Source organism: Mchenga conophoros, linkage group LG7 (assembly GCF_057382185.1).
Source record: "Mchenga conophoros isolate Kocher_MC1m ecotype Shallow Benthic linkage group LG7, M_conophoros_male_GT1.1, whole genome shotgun sequence".
Lineage (NCBI taxonomy): Eukaryota > Metazoa > Chordata > Actinopteri > Cichliformes > Cichlidae > Mchenga > Mchenga conophoros.
The window spans coordinates 15,932,746-15,949,686 of record NC_140532.1 but is presented as its reverse complement, the minus strand read 5'-3'; the positions used below and the strand labels follow the sequence as shown (position 1 = coordinate 15,949,686).

General features: G+C 41.9%; 1 protein-coding gene across 1 annotated transcript in view; it reads left to right on the top strand.

The window, feature by feature from the left end:
* Nucleotides 1-16,528, top strand: part of tspan18b (tetraspanin 18b) — a 35,835-nt gene extending 19,307 nt beyond the window's left edge. Inside the window, exons 2-9 of the mRNA XM_085282538.1 lie at nucleotides 602-685; nucleotides 11,754-11,849; nucleotides 12,910-13,104; nucleotides 13,390-13,464; nucleotides 14,050-14,148; nucleotides 14,389-14,565; nucleotides 15,234-15,317; nucleotides 15,635-16,528. Of these exons, the coding sequence (XP_085138664.1) occupies nucleotides 683-685; nucleotides 11,754-11,849; nucleotides 12,910-13,104; nucleotides 13,390-13,464; nucleotides 14,050-14,148; nucleotides 14,389-14,565; nucleotides 15,234-15,317; nucleotides 15,635-15,682 (777 nt within the window). The 5' untranslated portion in view covers nucleotides 602-682 and the 3' untranslated portion in view covers nucleotides 15,683-16,528. The remainder of the gene's footprint in view (nucleotides 1-601; nucleotides 686-11,753; nucleotides 11,850-12,909; nucleotides 13,105-13,389; nucleotides 13,465-14,049; nucleotides 14,149-14,388; nucleotides 14,566-15,233; nucleotides 15,318-15,634) is intronic.
* Nucleotides 16,529-16,941: the final 413 nt, after the last annotated feature.

Genomic DNA, 16,941 nt, shown 5'->3' with positions numbered 1-16,941 from the left:
ACGTATCTTACACTGACAGTTAAAGCCAGCAACGTGCGGTAAGAAAGCAAGGTATTCTACTTCCAGTGAATAATGCATGAGTTCAAATGCTCATCAAGGTCAAGTCGCAAACTGCATGAGGAGATTGTGGTGTGTTGGGTTTTCTAATAAAGGATAGTTAATTAGTGAGAAGATACACAGTTTCTAATACCTCGAGGCAGATATTAAAATTTTACCTGCCCAGAACTTTGGTCTGGGTTGCTGCGACTAAAGGCAGTGCATTTTCCTGTTCTGTCCCTGTTTAATTTTGCCTTCCAGCAGAGAAGTGGAAAAATTCACACAGAGAAAACACTGTTACAGTCCTAGATTGGAGCACTGCGGGGAGCAAGCGCTTCATACATAATAAATGCAAACTCGGTCATTTTAAGTGTCCTAGAATTTTATTTTCTGTGTTTTTTCTGGTTTTTTTTTTCCAAGCTCTCGCTCTTACTCTGCTCAGATGACTTACGTGCACCAAGACAAATGTACCACTTTTCTTTCTCTTCGCCGCTGCTTCACTGTTCATTCATCTCATTACCTCAGTCTTGACCTGTGCTCCTTCTGCTGTGCTTCTCTCCAACAGCCCATGAAAACAGGAGAGGAGAGAAAAGCGAGAGAAGTCATCAGCTTCACCTGAACGAAGACGAGGAACAAGCAGATACACATGGTACGGTAGTGTTTTATCTGCTAAAGCGGCACACGCGCAGTTTTTCATTTTCACCTTATATTTATGTGTTTCCTTTACATTTTCCTCAGTATATGTCTGGAACGTGGGGGTGTTTTCATGAATAATTTCTAGCAAATCCAACAATAATTCCACTTCAACACACTTAAAATTGTTTGAGAGGCGCTGCATAAAGAGGTTGTTGACAGACTCTTTTCAGTAAGATGCTGACAGCACAGGCGCAAAACCATTGTTATCGCCGACAGGAGGCACAGTGCTAGAGCAAGAACCTGTGTGTGTGTGTGTGTGTGTGTGTGTGTGTGTGTGTGTGTGTGTGTGTGTGTGTGTGTGTGTGTGTGTGTGTGTGTGTGTGTGTGTGTGTGTGTGTGTGTGTGAGAAGCCGGTCCTGCAAAGAGGCAGACGTGCTTTTGTCCCTTTGCTATCATAGCAGTCTTGCACTGGTCTTTGTTAGTCCCTGATTTGCATTGGCATTTGTAGCATTAGTATTCCAGACACAGCAGAGCAGCAGACACGTATGGATTGAAAGGTTAAAGGGGATGTTAGACCCAGACACATCAGCTGCAGTCAGTCATACATGGAAGCATAAAAAGCATCCAGTGAAGCAAATAATATGTGCTACATGTGCAAGTGACATGTAAGATCATGAGCAAAGTCGAGCTGTTTTCAGTTACATAAGTATTGATTTTAAACTTTTCATTTTAGTTTATTGCAACGTGTGTGTTAATGCTCAAGCTGTCACTTGTTGGGTGCCCTTCAGGCGCCTTACGGTCAAGCCACACTGTGCATGAATCTAATAAACCTGGCAATGACATCAGGTTTGTTGGATGTAGACTGTGCAGTGATAATGGCTGCTGAACTGGAGGCTATGACACGCACAGTTGCAACTCCTGCTCTTTCTTTCTTTCCATGCTATGACCATCTTGGAATTTTCCCAAGCTATCTTTGGTTGCAAGATCATTACCACCTTTGAACTTCTCTATGGCTATGATCGGACTGCAAATCTAACGGTCCTTTTATGGTTTTCGTATTATTGCCCTTGCGGATGGCGGCATGTGCCAAAAGTGGCACCATAGCTGTTTGATTTTCTTTTTTTTGTGAGCTGATGTGCAGCCGGCATGGTTGGGTTGAAGATGGAAGGGTGTGATTGTATTGGTCTTTACCGCCATGCAGCAGCTTGAAAAGCTCAAACACTTGGGAGAAAACTTTGAAGAAATCTCTGATCGCTTTGCTTCCTCTTTCAACTTCTTCTGCTGTTATACCAACACTGATGCAGAGGTTTTTTGTAAGTGGCAAGGATGTGTTATTCAGGAGATGATAACAGCAAATCTGGTGCTTTTTAACTAATAGTATAAAATGGTTTGAGTGATAGTGGCTCTGTAGTGTAGTGGTTAACGCCTTCACTTAACACAAGCAAAAGTTTAGGTTTGACTCCAGCCCAATCTGGACAATACGAGTAACAGATTTCAGAGTGAACTCTAAACTGACGTGTATGTGCAGCAAAAACTATTAAAATGTTATTTTATAGATGTAAACAAGAATAAACAAAATAGAAACCAGCAGTAACGGTTTCATTTGTAAGTCTTCTGTGCCGTAAGTGCCAGAAAATATGTTCTCTAATTTGATTTTCATAAGGAAGAGGATTTTGACATCGGCTTTTTTGTGGCACAGTAGCTGCTACCTGTATACAGAGCTTTGTGTGGATATGGAGTTGCAGCAAAGAGGGGTGGGATGGTGAATCTGCTTCATGGAAATAATGTTATGTAAAATTGAGCATATAAAGGACCGCTTTAGCCCACGAGATGCTCTGCTGCACTCTGCTCTGATGAGTCATGTGAATTCGGATTCGACCGTTACAGCTGAGGTTCATTTGCAAAGATTTAAGATCTAAATTTGATTTAGAATCATACATGAAGAGTTCAGCTTTTATATATGAGGAGTCACACCTTGATGCATGCTCAGTTGTTCAGCTAAGGAAATACAGGAAAGTGGATTTTGTTCATCTGGGCGTTGTTTTCAGTGGGAGTAATGTTTTGTCACTCATTCGAGTCACTCCCTTATAGTGGAGGAACTGCTGGTTTGATTGATCTAAGAAACAAACATTCACATTAATAAATAAACTTAAAGGAGGAAAAAATACAAGCCAGGATATAAGATTTAAACATCCAGTCTAGACTGGCTTCCTGGTTTCACTTATAAACATGTCTTCCTCTTTTATTTTTATTTTTTTATTTCAACATTGTTGGGTGGGGTCACTTTCAGTTTTACCTTGAACCAGCTTTATATTTGAGTTTCTTTTCTTTTCAGTTTTTTTTTTTAACTTTAGTTTTACTTTTACCGCAGGACAGCAATTGAAAGAGACAAATCCAGGACAAGGATATAGAAGACTCAAAAGAACAGCGCAAATAGGAAAACAATGAATGGAAAAGGGGGATTGTGGGGATAGAAAAATGAGTGTAATGCAAATTGTGCGAAGATCTGCTGTTTGAGTGGGTTCAATCATGTTCCCCCAGTGATCAAATAAAAGATGGGACAAAATAAATGATAATGTCTGTGAAGGTTCTCAGTCATCCAGGTCATCGTAGTCAAAGGAGCTTGCAAAGAAAAGCGTCTGGACTTCTTTAAGTTACTTGAAGACGTTTCACCTCTCATCCGAGAAGCTTCTTCAGTTCTAAGGTCAAATGGTGGAGGCCAGGTTTCACAATGAACTCACCCAAAACTCTGGCTTATTGGAACCCACACCCAGTTTCACACCTTGGCTCAGGCGATTAGAGGATCATCAGGGGGTCCTTTTGTCCCTCTGTGGGGGGTTACTCCCACTAGGTTTATATCTGGGACTCCCCACCATTTGACTTTAGAACTGAAGAAGCTTCTCAGATGAGAGGTGAAACGTCTTCAAGTAACTTAAAGAAGTCCAGATGCTTTTCTTTGCAAGCTCCTTTGACAATAAATGCTAATAGTAACAATAATTTCAGCAATAACAACAATCCTTGTCTTCCTGTATTCTGTAAAGTATGCATGTATAAACCAATATACCAACCCATGCACATACAGTAGCAGCAGCTGACTCACAGGCATGTAGACACTCTGGACCTAAACTAGTACCACCTCATAATTGTCTTAACAAATCTGATAAAACTGACGACGTCTAAAGACATTTAATGTATAAACCTTTAATGATGGATACATGCACAATGATCTAAAATGAAATAGTCTTCTTCTGCTTCTCTATTATTTCGGAGTTTCTTTCCCTGAAGTCTGGTTTTTAAACTTTCAGTTAGTTTAATCAAAATGTAAGGTGTGTTTAAAATTAGTTTAATTTTCTAGTTAAGTTTCTGCTTCCAATAATCTCTGTGATGTTTGCTCGATCCTTATAGTTATTATGTGATGCCATCTGAGGTCTGATTTGAGCTTTCACTTGAGGATTTTTTTTTTTTTTTAAATAAGGAAATGTGGTGGAATTAAAAGCTCATTTTCAACAATCTCACCACAAACATTAATCTAGTTCTTATCTACCCTGGAATGAAAGGCGAGCTTTAGCTCCTCCTTTACAGTTCAGTATTTAAAGACAAAATCGCGATCCACTGAGATCCAAACAAACTGGAATAATCTTTTAATTTCTCTGATACATTCAGTATTGCTAACATGCTTTTGGTTTACTTACATCAACTTGTTTTGCAGTGGGGCCTCAAATATACAGTATGCCGTTATCTCTTTTATCTGCGGCTTCCACAAAAACACAAACGTTCACATGCTTTATCCTCAAGGCTTTGTTTTGATCTTTGCATTGCACTGAAACCCCAGCCTGTAACACAAAGTAGGTTACACTGTTGTTTTTTGATTTGGTTTTTTTGCTATTTTTCTTTTTCATTTTGTTGAACTTTTGCCAAGTGCGTGATATTTGTGTGTGCACGCCACACACAAGAATCATCAGTAAGTGATAAAACAGCTTTTAGGCTTTCCACACGGGGGAACTAGCTGTATTCAAACTAGCATATGGCCTTGCAACAGGGTGTGAGTGATTGCTCATTAGACAAATGGCTGGCCAAGCTGTCCCCCCCGTTGTAAAGTACTCTGCTCTGCTCCCCTTTGTTTTCGAACAGGAACTCGAGCTAAGTGGAGATGCCAAACAGTCCTCTGCAGACAAAGGCCACTCTCACCCCATATCCGGGTTGCCGTAGAGACCAGAGTCTTTTTTTGGAAATGTTCCAGCACGTGATTTAGGAAATCCTTCTGTTTTGAAAGATGTGTATCGTTTGCTTAAGAAATAAGATTTTTTTTAATTTTTCATGGTTTTGTTTTTTGGGGTTTTTCAGCCTGGATTTAGTGATGTTTGGTGACTTGCGTGTATTTTGTGTTCCTTTGTCTTTTTTTCCCCAGTGTCCTGTTCTTGTTTAGTGCCCTGAGGCTAAAAGTGTTGTCTTTCCTGAAATAGTCCATTGTTTACTTCTGCAAAGGCCATCTGTGATGATATGGACATCCGACAGAGACAACAACCTCGTATTCAGTGGCGTTTAAAACAATATTCAGTGTTAAGAAAATAATTGTTTAATTGTTTCTTGCCTGAGGGTCAAATGGTGGTCAGGGTGAAATTATTGACTGGATTTTTCCAAGTTTTTGTTAAACGCGGAACTGATATCGATTCTTCTCCCTGTGACTCCGATATATAAGAAGGAGACTGAGAAACTTGTGGAATAACCCACAGAAGTAGACAGTGCAGTGATATAATTCCCTCAGTTGTTCGCTCAGTAATTTTAGACCATTTAGTTTTGAATTGAGTTATAACTCATTTTTGTGGAAAGCCCCAAAGGCAATGTGTCATTCTCTAAAAACGTGGGAAAAGCCTTAGCCGAGTCCTAACAGCCGGCAGCACCGAAGTGTTTATGTGTTCATTGTGTGCTGTTACCACATGCCCTCACTACCAGGCAACCAGTGGACTAAGCATTGGAGCTCTAGGGGATCAATGCATCATTGACCATGTGCCCGGGCCTGGTATCGATCCATCCTCACGCAGCCAGTTTGTATCTTCGCTCAGCCAGATAGAGGTACCGAGACGATTAAGTGAAAGCCTCTGCTATGAGCGATCTCACACACAGCAGGGTTCAATAGAAGTCAAAATCTGCTCATCACTCAATCACGTCCTCTGCTCAAGATAACTATCGAGAAGTTATTAGCGCTCTTCCCCCTCCCCCGTCCAGTAGTTCTAATCTAAGGAGCTGGAGAGTCGATTTCGCTGTAGGACTCGGAGCAACTGTTACTACTGAACTAACAGCTGGATGTGTGCCCAGTTGGGATGTCAGGAATGTAGCCTGCAGCAGTGTTGACAACACATGGTCAGTCTGTTTCTTAGTGTTCATTCTGGGAGTTTTCCTCTTGTTAATCAGCCTGGTTTTCAGGAGTGTGTCAGCTGCCTGGTCAGAGGACTGCTTCCTTCTGGGGTTCACATAGTGTCATTTCAAACTGAGTAGGCTAGGAACTGAAATCTGAACTGGAAAAATAGAAGAATTTGACTTTAGATGAAAATTAACTGATTGAAATGCATATTGTGTGTATGTAGTCTTTTAGTTCATTGCCTTAATAATGTTTTTGTACTTATTCTGAACTTTTATGCCTCTGCGTGGCTGTGGCTCAGGAGGTGGAGCAGGTCACCTACTAATTGAAAGATTGGTGGTTCAATCCTTGGCTGCTACAGCCTGCATGTCAAATTATCCTTGGGCAAGATGCTGAACCCAGAGTTGCTCTCTGATGCGTTAATCGGAGTTTGAGTGTGTGTGAATGTTAGATAGGGGGAAGAAAAAAGGGGGCTTGTTTAAATATGGGTGAGTGAGGCATGTTGTAAAAAGATTTTTGAGTAGGTTGGGGGGGTTGCATAAAAACTTAACCAAAATGAGAGAACCCTACTCTGGAAACGTAATGGAATTAAAGTGAACTGAAAACCAATAATAATAAAATGAAAAAAAACAAACGTGAAAAATACCAAAGTAGCCTGTCTGCACCAGTTACAGTGCTGGAGTATAACTCTTTTGTAGTCCCAGCACAAATTGAATGAAATTATAAAGGGTTTTGCACGACTGAACCAATTCATCATAAACTGTCCACTTTTGGAGGGGAGCAAACTAGCATTCCCTGTAATGTGCAGAAGCTGATGATATTCTGTGTGTACTCTGAAAACTCATTAAGCTAAACTTGCCTGAGGAAAGACAAGTTAAAATACCTACCTGAGCATCTAACCAGCATTAGGACCTTTGCTTTAGCTTGCCCGGCTCAGTGTCTGCACTCCTCTCTGTGTGAGAGCTACACCCACACACGCACACACTGCGAGCTGCCTTTGAGCTACTTTTGTACACTTTCTCCGTGTGGTTGTTTGCTGTTGTCTGAAAACTGTATGCCCTCTAAAGTATACAGTGCTATTGCTGTTTAGCATTCTGTGCACTTCAAAGCTCCTCCGTGTGACAGCAGAGCCCAGGGCTCATTCTCTCCTAATTGGAGGTTCATTAAGGACTTGGTGCGCCTCACGGGAACCCATTTCATTGCCAGAGGAGCCTGTCTTTATTCGGATTTGGGGGTGTTTACTTGCTGTGGCTGATCTAGGAAGTCATGGAGAAATATGAAAATGGGTTTTTAATTGAGATAAAGGCTGATGTGGCATGTGTGTGGTCCCCTAGTGTCATTGTCAGAGGGTATTAGCGCATGCACGGAGAGCTTAGACTGGCATGCAGTTGATGACAAAACACACCTGCTCCAGCTGCATCGGGGAGCCTGGGAACGAATGTGTCCTCCCCAGGGTTCAATTACAGGTGATCACTTAGAGGGTCAATGATATTTAAAGGGGTCAAGATACAACCCATAAAATCTCGAGAGGATTTCAGTATTAATGATTGTTTTTAATGCAGGATCATGCTCAAGATGAAGTGAACTTGCTGGTTATGTGAGGGTGGAGGATGGCGACAGTTTGACGAGGAGCAGACACAGAGTGTCCTTGTAATTCTGATCCTTTTGTCCAGGGCAGCCGCTGGGGGAGCAAGGGAATATGGACTGGTTTCATTAATCCTGCTGAAAGTGACATCTTCAAGGAGAATCACCCACGGGTGTGCTATTTATATGTGGAGTACTTTCAATCTAGTCTGTGTCTTCCTTATCTTTTAATTACAGCGGGTTGACACCACCATAATGGTTGATCGTGTAGGTGCCGACTGAACAGACTTTTGGTTTTATGAGTTAGGAATGGGGAAAAAAAAGAAAAGGTCTATTCCTCACGCTTCCATTGAGACGAATATAGGTCGGATCAGTTTGTCCTCATTAGAGAGCTCTTGCTTCTTTTGGTAGTGTGAGGTTGATGCTTTTAGGATCAGTTCACATCAATTCACCATCAAACTCATCTGTGCCAATTTCCATAGCCTAAGCTGACTGTGGATCAGTTTTCACCAGGAGTAAACAATGGGTTCTTAGCGCCGCATGACATTTTATGATGTCAGTTACAGGAGATGGAGACAGATTTGGCATTTGCTGGATACCTCGGGGCGAAGACTGTCGCTTAGCTTGTCAGATTGAGGACATACAGTATTTCCTGCATGTTTAAAGAAAAAATCCAGCACATTGTGTAGTTGTAGCAGTGCAGTACTCCTCACTGTTTTTGTGTGTTTTTGTGTGTGCAAATAGATTTTAGCCAGTACAGCGTGTTTTCTTGACACATCGCTAGCACTGCTCAGCGGCACACCTGAGGAGGACCAGCCTTTAACCTAGTAGCAATTTTTCAAAAGTGATATAAGCCTGCAGCTCCTGGGGTGTGAACCATGTTTTTCCTTGTCTACATCATATACACTGCAGAATATTCAGAGAAAGCCTTAGTGGTCTGATCTCTGCGACTGGCCAGTGATCGATGAGGACCTGCGATCCCACAGGAGTCATGGGAAAGACCGGTTTGTTTACTCTGCACTTTCTCCGGGGTCTCAGTGGCACTTTGATTTATACCATGCTGCTTTTCAACCATAGGCTTGTTATTTGGAGCCTGTCTGGGCCCTTACACTATAACCCATTTCATTCTTAAATATTCAATGCATTTTTATGCACAGAAGAAAATTGGCTCCAGATCTGACAGTCAGCTTGACCCTGAAATGGGAGCAAAGAGCAAAAGGGTGAAGCTGGAAAAGAAATCGGACATTTTGTTTAGAGAATAAGAAGTGAGCTGTGCCCTGAGAGGTTTTCCAGCCGGCCCCTTCCTCCTCCTCCTCCTCCTCCCCTCCTATTCATTCAACCTCTTCATCCCCTGCCTCAATAAATACAGTTTGCACCCTTCATAAGGGCCCAGAATTGACAGGCTCGAGCTGGAGGGATAGGAATGGACCTTTTCTGATGCTTTTCTATGAGACTGTAATGTATGCAAATCTCAGTTAAGACCTCCTGTGCCCTCATTAGACCTTTCTGGGGCTTAGGAAAGGGAGGGGTTAATTAAAACCCATCTCAGACAATGAATCTGTTGGTTGCTCTCAGAGTACCACTAGAAGGGTAATCAATACCTAAGCATATTATTATGATTTACAGAAAGTGTTTAACCATAGGTCTAAATCAATTTCCTGGGTCCAAAGAGGAAAGCGGTAAAGGGGAACAAACAGAAGCATAAGCCCTCTGGCTGGTGAGGAGAGGAAAAGGTCTTTTTTTGTAGGGTAGCTTCTTCTCACAGCAGACAAAGAATGCCGTCATATCTTTAGTACTGTTTAATTTTATTGTCACGGCAACTTATGAGAGTTAACAATGCAATGGGGGGAAGAAAAAATAAGCTTTTCATGAGGCTCGCAGAATGGAAAAACAAACCAGTGTTAGTGCGCTGTAATAATAGAAAAACAGATTAGAAAAAGATATCAGTTCTGCCTTAATTATTCACACGCTTCCTTTTCTTCTGTGGGAAATAATTGCTCCAGCAGCTCAAAACTGCTTGTGCCTAGGCAGGGCTTTGTGCTGGGCTATGGTTTATCATACCTGAAAGCCAACATTTGTGAGTCTGCTGTGTGCAGCACAGGGATGAAAGGGTCAAGGCGGAATGAGATTTGAGCGACAGCCGAGGGTCTTCAAAGATGGACGGGAATCAAGCCCGGTGTTGATCACAACAGAGGTTTCACTCCTGCCTGAGAAGCAGAGAGAGATCACCCAGAGGAGTCCTTTGACATCACATCAAGCAAAGGAAAGCTTGCCTACACGTTATGAAATTACAGCTGATGGATGTTCTGCAAGTACGGATAAAAGAAGTGCGAAGAAGGCATTTAAAGATTTTCTTTTTTTTCAATTTGCAGGTGCAGTGTGTAGCTGTGTAAACCTATTTACAATTCCTCTGAGAAATCGTTTTTTAATCCGCTTGTTAGCCAGCCTCAATCCTGGCTATCACTATGGGAGAGCAAATTAATAATCAGAAAGTACAAAGCAAAGAGTGCCAATTCATTTCTGCCAAATAATTAATTTTCTTCCTTCACTGAGACTGCAATTACAGCTGCCCCACAGATTGTTTTCATTTCAGTTTGTGCAGAATATGTAGATATGAGTCCTTACACAGTCCCCAGTAGGGCTGTTCCATATAACGACCGGATGACGATATAAAAACGTCTATCGTTTCATTTTATGCTATGGTTTGTTTCGTGGTGTCGCAAAATAAACAGTTTACGGCAATATCTTTTCATCGTTTTGATGGTCACTGTAGTGGTTATATTAATTTCTTAAAGTTCTTTCTCTTATATTTAATATAACCACACTAGGGATGGACAAGCGCCTGTTTTTATGCGTTGTCGTTAGCAACAACGATGGTAAAACCATCGCATGTCCGCTTGTTTATTTTCCGCATAAACCTTTCACACTAAAGCTCAAGATCCTGTTGAGACTTTTCAAAATAAACTTACCCACGTGAAAGACTATGTGGAGTGCTTACTGTTGAGAAGCAAAAAAGAGCCGTCAGGTGCTAAAAAATAAACATTAGATTCAAACGTTAGAACAGGCTTTTGCCCGCAGCACCCTGTGTAATAAATACTCACAAAGAAAACGGCGGCTGTTACAACTTATGTCTAAAATGTATCGTTTCATGCATCGGTTAAAACACTTGATTCCAGGTACACAACGCCCAGCTGGAAACACTTCACTCAAGTCCAGCTGCCCGAGATTCACAGAATTTACAGAAAATGTTAAAGTTTTGTGATTTATATTGTTATCGGATGATAAATGTCTTATATCGAGATATGAGATTTTGGTCATATCGCACACCCCTAGTCCCTAGCTCACAAAGGCTGAGGGAGAAATCTTTTCATCTGCAGCTTGAAAGGTTAAACATTTGCTTCAGCGAGGGCACGCTGCATTTTTAGGTGTACTGGGACATGGATTTTTAGACACCCCACCCCACATACACACTGTCGCCCCAGTGTTGTCTGCTAATGCAGGAGAGGTGTTCTTCATTAACCAGGAGTGCTTCTAGGATGGGTCTTCATCAAGCAAAGTGTGTTTGTGTCAGATGGAGGGGTGGCTGATGGGAGCACAAGGCCTCTCATTACATTAAGAAGAAGAAGAAGTTCCATAGCAAAGGCCATCTCTTGTCGGCTAATGAACATGGAACCCCTGTCAGGACTCATTTCCTTAAAATGCTTCAGAGATGGACGTCCCCTCCAGTCGCACTAACATAGGGTTGCCATTTTTCCGGAGACAGGAGGAGCTGACAGACGGCTAAGTTTGAGAGCACGCTAAAATGAGATGTGTCAGATAGGTTGACATTGTGCTGCCTAATCTCGTAGTTGCTTGGGGATTTCCAGGACTATAGCTGGGGACAATGCACCTAAAGGGATAATATGAGGATTTTCATCTGAAATTGGACCAAATCAGCTGACAGGCGTGCGTGTGTGTGCTGTGTGTTTGACTGACAGAACTCATTAAGAATGTGAGCAGGTTCTGGCAGAGCATCCTTTTCTTGGCAGTTTCAGCGTAATGCTTATCCAGGGTGCAGGAAAGTGGGGAATACTGTGAGCATTTGGCAGGAGTCATTAAGTGGCACGTTTTATGTTGTGTTTAATGTCTTTTCTTTTAGGGGCAGGGAGAGGCTTCAGCACGGGGGACAACCATGGAGGGGGACTGTCTCAGCTGCATCAAGTACCTCATGTTTGTCTTCAATTTCCTCATCTTTGTGAGTATTTTTTTTTCCATCTCTTTCTCAAAGACACTTAATCTGGCCGTCTCTGAAGTTTGTGTCAATCTAATGATTTAAGAAGGGCTTCTGCGTGCTCCCTGCCTGACTGACTAATGGAGCCACATTTGCATTTCATTAGATGAGGCAATCTTGATTCTATCAAATTCTCTTTTGATTAAATTTTAGTGTGCTGACACACATCTGAGGCACATTGTGCCATGTGGAGTTTGTGACTGGCACCTGAGTTTATCGGTCTTGATCAGACAATCAAGGGTAATCCTGTTAGTCTGAAGCCGTAAAGCGGGGGAGGGTCAGAGTAAGAAGGTTTGTCTCTTTTCCTGCTTTATTAAGCACAACCAAACCATTTAGTCTCTGTTTAGATGAGGTTGCTCAAGGCTGGGGTAATAATGCAACCAGCAGAGCAAAGAATGAACTTGACTGTCGGCATCACTGTAACAACTACTTTTCACAGCTTTCTTTTTTTTATTATTCTTTTTTTAAGTGTGTCTATCTAAGGCCGTTTCACACTCGTGTAACTCAGCAGCATTTCTTTTAAAGCCCAGTGCCTTGAAAATGGCTGCTTCTTCTCCTCGTACCACAGAGTGGCTATCATTTGCACAAACCCCAGGTGACAGGAAGAAGGGGATTGGGGTAAAAATGTTGGAAGCTCAGATCTATTCCCCCTGACTCAATATCTTCTTTTCTTAATCACATGAGTCACCCCACAGTGGCTGCAGAGAGGATTTTATTAAAGGGAGGATGGGAAAGGATGGAAGCTCATTGCATTTCTTTAGCAGGTGGGGAGGCTGGGAGGGGGTAGATTTATCCACCCTTACCCCCACTGAGGTACTGTGGCTCTGTAGATACCCAGCCTTTTATTTTAGCTTTACCTCCAACCTCTGTGGTATTTGCATAGCTAACAGTGGAGAAAAAAAGTCACCGTATGACCTCTGGTTGAATCTTTTGAGTTGCTGGGGATACAAAGCTACTATATCTTCTGAATTGTCGATTTCTATTTTGTCTAAGTAATGTACTCTTTGCCTTTTGTCGTTATCAGCTGGGGGGCTCTTTCCTCCTTGGAGTGGGAGTGTGGGTACTGGTGGACCCCACAGGGTTCAGGGAAATCGTAGCAACCAACCCCCTGCTATTCACCGGTGTCTACATCATCCTTGGTATGGGAGGCATGCTCTTTCTCCTCGGCTTCCTGGGCTGCTGTGGAGCCATCCGTGAAAACAAGTGTCTGCTCCTCTTTGTGAGTTGGCTGACAAAGTCGAAACATAGCTGTGTTACCACTCGCTCGTGTGTGTGTGTGTGTTGATTATTCTCTCTGTCAGTCTTGAAACAGAAAGCCAAAAGAGCAAAATGCTTTTGTATGCTGTCTTTGTGCTGAGTGAAGTGAGCACCACCAAAATGTGATTTTTCACTTTCCTTTCTTTTTCTTTTTTAAACACATGAACATGCACTTTTTTGTCTTCACTCTCATCTACCTTGTCATACTCTTTCTGACCCTTTCCTTTTTCCTTTTGTCTTACTGCAGTTCTTCATGCTCATCCTCCTGATCTTCTTAGCAGAGCTGGCTGCTGCCATCCTAGCCTTCATATTCCGGGAGCATGTAAGTTTCTTAAAAAGTTCACCCCACCTTTGATCACAAGTCTGCAGTTGGGCTGAGTGTCAAAACGCAAGGGCTCAGATTCTTACATTTTGTACTTCCGGACCTGACAGCTGCTAATTTAAATCATGATTCTGAAAATTTCTTTTGACGGTGTTCAGGTATTGCACAAGTGTTTGTATTTATAGCATTGCATTCCTATAACAATGTTGTGCTTGTGATGCACAGTTAAAAATTGGGATCAAATTCTATTCAGCAACCAGAGATGCACTCTAATTCTCCATGTCAAAACCTGTTTGGTACATTACTCATTAGGCGTGTGACCACAAAGATTTGGCCTAATCTAGCTTCGAGTCTGTAGCCCCAAACACATATGAGGAGCAGATTGCTGGTGAGCTCACTTCTTTGTAACTCCACACCACTAGATTTTGCCGTAGCACCACCAGATTTCCCTGAGAAGACTTTAATGTGTTAAGTTAGCGCAGTCCCCTAATATAAATGACACTCAGCCCAACCCAGAATTCAGTGAAATCATTCGAAGTAACCGATGTTATCTGTGTGACGCTAACATGTGCGCCTTCGCTTTAGCTGACCAGAGAGTACTTCACCAAAGAGCTGAAGAAACATTATCAGGGCTACAATAACAGCGACGTCTTCACCTCCACATGGAACGCCATCATGACTACAGTAAGACCACCGCACACATGGCAGAGAGCTGACGTAATGCAGCTTTTACCGACTCACCCTTTCCACCAAACAGTCTGTGGAAACGTTAAGGTTAACAGCCAGGGCTATATTTTATAGATAAATCCGAGACATTTAGGTCAATATTCATGCTGGATTGCAGCACGCACACAGTGGACCACAGGCCAGTGCGCAAATGGGCGCTTAACAATAAGGGCTTCTTCTTCTTCTCCTTCCTCTCAGTTTGACTGCTGTGGGGTGAACAGCCCAGAGGATTTTAAGGAAAGCATGTTCAGGATGATGAACCAAAATCATGTGGTGCCAGAAGCCTGCTGCCAGCGTGCCGCTCAGACTGCCGAGTCAGCCTATACCAGCCAGGAGCAGTGCTTATCGGGCAATATGATGTTCCGTAATAATAAGGTAACTTTTCACATCCACCATGTCAAGACCTCTCTCTCTCTCTCTCTCTCTCTCGCTCTCTCTCTCTCTCTCTCTCTCACTTTCACTTCCTTCTTCTAAACCTCCTCAAGGCTTAATTAGAGCTGAAGACGGTTGAGGGGTGACATCCAGGGACTAGCTGACTCCTCCATGGCTGATTAGTGCTTTTCTGTGTTTTGGGTGTCACAGAAGACCATCTTACTGTGTGGTAGAGCACAGAGACAACAGCGCTATGTATGTGTGTGGATGTGTGCGTGTGTTTTGTGTGAGATATATACACACGCACACACACACACGTGCATGCCCACATCCCTGCTCACATGGCTTCCATGTGCACAAAGGAAGCCTTGAGTGTAATTACAGTGAAAGCTGATAGGAAGAGCTTTTTTACTGCAGTCTCCACCTGTTGTTTTTCAGCCCATTAGAACAATGAGAGATATCCACCGTGTGTGCCTCGCTCTGTTCATTCACACAAAGAGCTCTCATTAAAAGCCAGTGAGGCTGGAGGCCCTCCTTCCCACTCATTCAGTCAGGCCTTTGTTCAGACTCTCACTCAGTTGAAGCTATGATGTTACTTTAATTGTCTCTGTAATTCTGCAAGTTTATAGCCTATTGATTCTCTGCTGAGTGTCACGTCTTTGTGTCCACAGGGTTGTTACTCTGCAGTAGTTGACTACTTCGAATTGTACATCTATGTGGCTGGAGCCCTGGCCATAGTGGTGCTAACCATAGAGGTATGAGCAAGTTTTAAAATATGCAACCTTTTTTTTTTTTTTTTTTTTTTTTGCCTCCAGTGTATTCTGAATATTCATTTTAGAAAATTTGCAAGGCTGCTTTAACCCAAGGCTATTTGCCTGAATATGCCAGTGTTATGCTTTTTGAATAGCAACATCGCCACCTTGTGCTAAAATTCAGTATCACAGAACATAGTGGTTTTTAAAATGAGGTGAATATTGGACAGTACAGTGTATTTATTTCTATTAACAATTTGGGAGGGAGGGATTTTCTGTATGTGTGCTCATTATTTCTTTTTCGTTCCCTCTTTCCTCAGCTTTTTGCCATGGTTTTTGCAATGTGTCTCTTCAGGGGAATCCAGTAGAGCTGCTCCATCCACGAACTTCTTTTTTTTTTTTTCTCTAAAAAACAAAAAGGGAATTCAGGAGAAAAGAAGAAAAAAAAATGGACATTTGTAAATTTTGTGGATCTCTTTTTCTATTGGCTAATTGGTAGAAAAACAAACTCTTGTACTTCACAGCTGGACTTTTGAGGTACTGGGTGATTAAAAAAATATACAAACACACACACAGACATAGAGAGACACACATTGCATTGAGACTAGACTAGAGAGAAAACTGATGTTTAAAAAAAAAAGAAAAAAAAGATTTGTGTGGAAAGGGTAATTTGTGGACCAGGTCTTGAGCAGATTGGGTGTAAAGTGGACCGGGGATGAGGACCAGGTGAAGCCTGAGCAGAAGGCACTGCACTGACTTTTGGATGAAGAATATTTATATTAAGTAAAGTTGGCTTGACTGTAAAAATGAAAAATGTGTTTCTTGTAAACTCTGGCTGTTATCCTTTCCCCTTTCATACTGTATAATGTAATAACCTCCCTTCCTCCACATGCCTTTTTTACAGCCACACTTCTTCAATGCTGTATTATATAAGCTCTGTTTATTTGTGTGTGCGTGTGCGAGTGTGTATGAGTGTGCGTGTATATACTGAATGCTCTTTATGAATGTGTATGAGCCTATTTGTATGCATGTGAGCTTGTGGCTCTCCGTGATCTCTCCCAAGCTTCAAAGCCAACTACTCTAATTCTTTTTTTCCTGTTTGTATGGTGATGTTTTATTGCATTAGTGGTTATATGTGGTTCTTGGTGGTGAAATGTGTATGCCTTTGTATTAGATTCTTGAAAAGTAAGTTACATAAATGGCATTTTACCTGACCCTTCCCGTGTGTTTTCTCAAGCTGGTTGCACAATTTCACACCATTTTCGTTTTCTTTTTTTTAAATGAAAGCTCGACCCCGTTTATAAAGACACTGGTAAGTAATGATATTGCATCACAGGATAATTAAAAACAAGTGTTTGTTAAAAGATTATTGCTTATCAAGTCTAGATCACTAACTAGCTTAACTTTTAAGAGCTTATGTCACATTTCTGATCATTTATAGGATACATGTGACAGTTACACATTTCCCACATGAAATTATTTTTCTCTGCTACTGAAGTCTGGAAACAAAGAAGGGGTTTTATTTGCTGAATAGCCAAACCATAAGAAAATGCCATTAGCCTTTAGTGTCCATATATATTTATATGACTCCGGGTGTAGCTTTTGTAACGAAATCAATCTCAACCAT